The 4354-nt window shown below is 22.7% G+C and overlaps 1 protein-coding gene across 1 annotated transcript; it reads right to left on the reverse strand.

Annotated features, from left to right (window-relative positions):
- Window positions 1-3064: 3064 nt before the first annotated feature.
- LOAG_13040 (hypothetical protein) lies at window positions 3065-4274 on the reverse strand (the record flags this gene model as incomplete). The annotated part of the gene is made up of 2 exons (XM_003148551.1): window positions 3065-3250; window positions 4131-4274. The coding sequence occupies 2 exons, from the start codon at window positions 4272-4274 to the stop codon at window positions 3065-3067; spliced, it is 330 nt and encodes a 109-aa protein (XP_003148599.1).
- Between the last annotated feature and the right edge of the window lie 80 nt (window positions 4275-4354).

Consider the following 4354-nt stretch of genomic DNA (forward strand, 5'->3'; position numbering starts at 1 on the left):
ATATTTTACAAATTTCATATAAAATCTCTAATTAGTTTATCATGATATCAGTTTAAAAATTTTCCAAAACTACGATAAGCTTATCATAATTAAGCCCCGTCTTTTTTTTTGCCAAAGTTCTTTTCTTTTTTTTTTATTAGACATTTAATAAACTTAATTAATATTTTTTTGCCAAAAATTCCTTCTTATCACTTATCATTCCAAAAAATTTTTAGCAATGTTAATTAATCAAATTTGCATTTTGTTTATACAAATGTAAAACATTCTCTATTTAAAATTTTAAAATTAAAAAAAGGATTAATGAACAATTTCAAAATAAATAACATAAAATTTGCATATTTCTTTGTTAGCAACATAACATAAGCAAAATAAACCTAAATTTAATAACCTAAATTTTAATAGGAATTTAATAGGTCATTTCTATATTTGTTTGATTTTTCTATTTCTTTTTTTTTCTTTTTGACAAATAAAGACCAATTTTATTTATTCATTTTTGTTTTTTCTTATCTTTCAAGATATTATCAATCTTTCTTTTCTACCGTATTTTCCTTTCTTTTTTTTTCTTTTTTTTTAAATCGAAAATCATCTCGCTTATTTGAAATTAATAAAATTTATTTTAAATAATTCGATTAAATCTTTTAAATTTCTCTCTCTTCAAAAAAAAAGAAAAGATAATGACAACTGAATTGATATTAAATTTATACCCAATTGTTGTTTTATCAATTTATCATGATTAATTTCTTCCACAATATCACGTAATTCATCACATAATAACACGTAATCCTTTCCAATCATATCATATTTTTCACGTATTGCTTTCATATATGCCTCCATTAATTCACATTTTACAATCGTTTCCATTTCATACAATATGCATTTCAATCCGTTATACATATTACGTTTATCATTTTCCAATACACAAAAACGTACACGTATGCACGTATTTATCACTAAATAAATTTAAAAAAGATAAAAAGGAAAGATATAAATTTTCAGTTTTTAATTTTTTTTTGTAATTTTTAAATTTTTCTTTTTTTTTACAAAAGAAAAAGCAAAAATTTTGAAATTAAAATTGACAAACATTTGGATCTTTTTTTTCTTAAAAAATTTTCATTAAATCCTTTTAACATTGTTCGAAATAAAAAAAAAAAGATGAAAGAAAAGGAGAAAGTTATTTTAACAAAATAACTAAAAGTAATAATCCTAAAATTAATTTAAAATTTTGAATTATTAGCTAATTATTTATTTTTTTGACATAAAGTTCTATTGATTGTCACATGCATTGTCATTTATACATTTCATATATTAAAATTTTCCATGCCACTTAATTAAATATTAAAAAAAAGTTTTTTTTAGAACATTAAGAACCTTTGAACTTTTTAGAACTTTAAGAACTTTTAGAACTTTTGAAGAGAAAAGTTTATTTTTCTACAAAATCAGTATAATAATTACTCATTTTCAGTTCTTTTTTCCTTTGTTTATTCATTTTTTTTTTGTTATTGAAAAAAAAATTTCAAAATGTAACATTTCTTTATTCATTGACAAAATTAAATGAAATAAAATATAATAACGGCGAAAAAAAAAAAAACCTTTTAAAAGCGTTTCAATTTGTTTCACATTGAGTGGTACATTTTGCGCCCATCGAATTTTCCGCATTTCATTAACATATAACGGAATTGCATTACGTAAAATATTATCCTGTTGTAAGTCATCCAAAATTACATTTATTTCCGTTATTTCCGGAATTTTTTCAGTTTGTAGCAAATATTCTAACCGTTTGAGTGCTTCAGCGCCTAAAAAAATATTGCATTTTCTGAATAATTAATCTGATTAATTACTTTTTTTTCCCATTAATTAACCTTTTTTGCTGATTAACTTTTTTTTCAGCAGTTGAGTTTTTCTTTCTCAATAATTAACTTTTTTCTTCTTAATTAATTTTTTTTCCCAACAATTAACTTTTTTTTTCCTTTCGCAAAGTGTAAGGTTATTTTACGGTAATTAGGGATGGCAAAGTTATGATTATTCAAATATTAAGTAAATTATTGTGTTACAAAATAGTGATAAAATGTAAGCATAATGATTGTTTCAAGTGTTTTATTGATATAATGATTAAAAAGGATAATATACAGATAGGATGAATCATGTTAGCTTTATTTACATATTTACTTCAGACAAACTTGACCTAAGACAACAATGGTCATCATGGTCAAAGATGAGAAACGATGGGAAAATAATTTCTAAAGAGGAAAGCAAAAAGTAGTGGACAACAGGAGGCAATAATTGTTAAATGATAAATGATCAATGATAAGACGGATTAATTATGATTAATTATTACGCGATGTTTTTAGGGTAAAGTTGATTATTGAAATTTTATTCCTTCTAATCTATGATCCAAGAATTGGTAAAAATTTTGTTGTTTTTCAATAAATAAAAGAAAAGATAGAGAGGGAAAATTTTTGCAGGGATAATAGGAAGACTACTACTGATATACTATCACTACAACTGATATATTACCATCCTACCTAGCTTAGTAAGCATTCTAGAACAAAGGTAAGAAATTATTACCAATTAATTGAATGGATAAATCGAAAATCGAATCTATAAGAATTGAAAAAAGAAGAATTTATTAAATTCGAATGATTATCAATTGTCAATTTTTAAATATAATCATAGCAATGAGTTTTTATCAATTATAAATTAAAGCTCTAAAATTTGAAATATAATTTTAGTAATTAGTACCATCATTATGCTTATCATTTATGTTATGTTTTTCATTCGTTATTGCTTATCATTTATGCTTATCATTATCATTTGTGCTCATCATCGTTATGCTTATCACTTATCATTGTTTATAAAATGAATTGAACTTTGAAATTACTTACAAGTTCCGGTTTACAGGCTACATTATCAAGAAGGTTAACAAACGTTTGAACTTATCAACTATTATAACATATTAAAAAATTGATAATTAATATCATCACATATATTTCCATACGTTTTCCAAAAATACTTTTAATAATTTGGGAGAAAAAAAAAGAGAAAAAAATTTTTTTTCCCGAAGTAATCAATACTTTATAAACATACGATTAGTCTCGATGATTACTGTTTGAATTTGTTCACGATTTAAAAATTCATTTAAACGTATAGTTTTCGTTCGATTTTTAAGCTCTTCCTGATATCGATCAATAAGCGCATCATTTACATAGGAAATACTTGCATCAGGACATTTTAAGCATTTCAAGAGGGTGACCTTAAAAAAAAAATGATAAAACAGAAATAAATAACTTATCAAAAAGCAAAAATAATTATTTAAAAGAATAGGATAAAATAGGAATTATTAATTAAATTAAAAATAAAGATAATTATTTTAATCAAAAAAACGGAAATAATTATTGGAAAATAACAATATTTTTGTAAGTGAATTTGATTTAAAAAAAAGAAATTTTTGCAATTTTTGAAAACAATAATACTAATAAATTTAAATATGATATTATATAATTTAAATAATGATAATATTAATTAAATATAACAAATGAATTCGTTATTATATTCCTCCAATTTCACTTCCTTTATCTTCACAATAATAACTAATTCATAACATAAATGTTACACAATGTAAGGTCACACAAAACTAAATACCATTTGACATTTGACATGGAAAAGAAAATATTTTGCTAATTTTTATACAATAATAATAATAGATTTAAATATGATCTAATTAATATTTTATTCATATCATTTAAATATGACATAACTAATATCTAATTAGTTATATTATATTTAAAGTTCATATTTTTAGGTTCATAATTTGGTAAACTCATGTTTAAATCCATATTTTGGAATAATATTAAATTAAAATATAGTAAATGGATTCTTCATCATATTTTTCCAATAATTTTTTTCTTTTTTCTTTATCTTTACAATAATATCTAATTCATTTCATATAGGTCATGTAAAGCACATATGGTCATTAGTCATATTTAGATTATATTTGGGTCATATTTAGGTTCATACTTTGGTAATATTTAGCCTTACGTGTGACTACGTTTAGTCACGTAAGGCTAAATATCATCTGACGTTTTACATTTTAAAAAGGAAGTGTTGTTTTTTTTTTTTTTGAAGTTTTTTACCGGATCATCAATACTGTTGTTTAATTTAATTATTGCTTGCATATGTCCATTTAAATCACAAGGTATTGTAGCCAAAATTTCATCAATATTACCAAATAATGAGAAGTCACTATTTTTCAGACGTTCACGTACGTCATTTAACATCGTTGCTGCAAAAAAGACCGTAATAACGGAACGAAGTAAGAAGAATTAGAAGTTAATTTAGTTAGTCTTTAGAGATTGAT

Source organism: Loa loa, assembly GCF_000183805.2.
Source record: "Loa loa unplaced genomic scaffold supercont3.79, whole genome shotgun sequence".
Taxonomy (NCBI): domain Eukaryota; kingdom Metazoa; phylum Nematoda; class Chromadorea; order Rhabditida; family Onchocercidae; genus Loa; species Loa loa.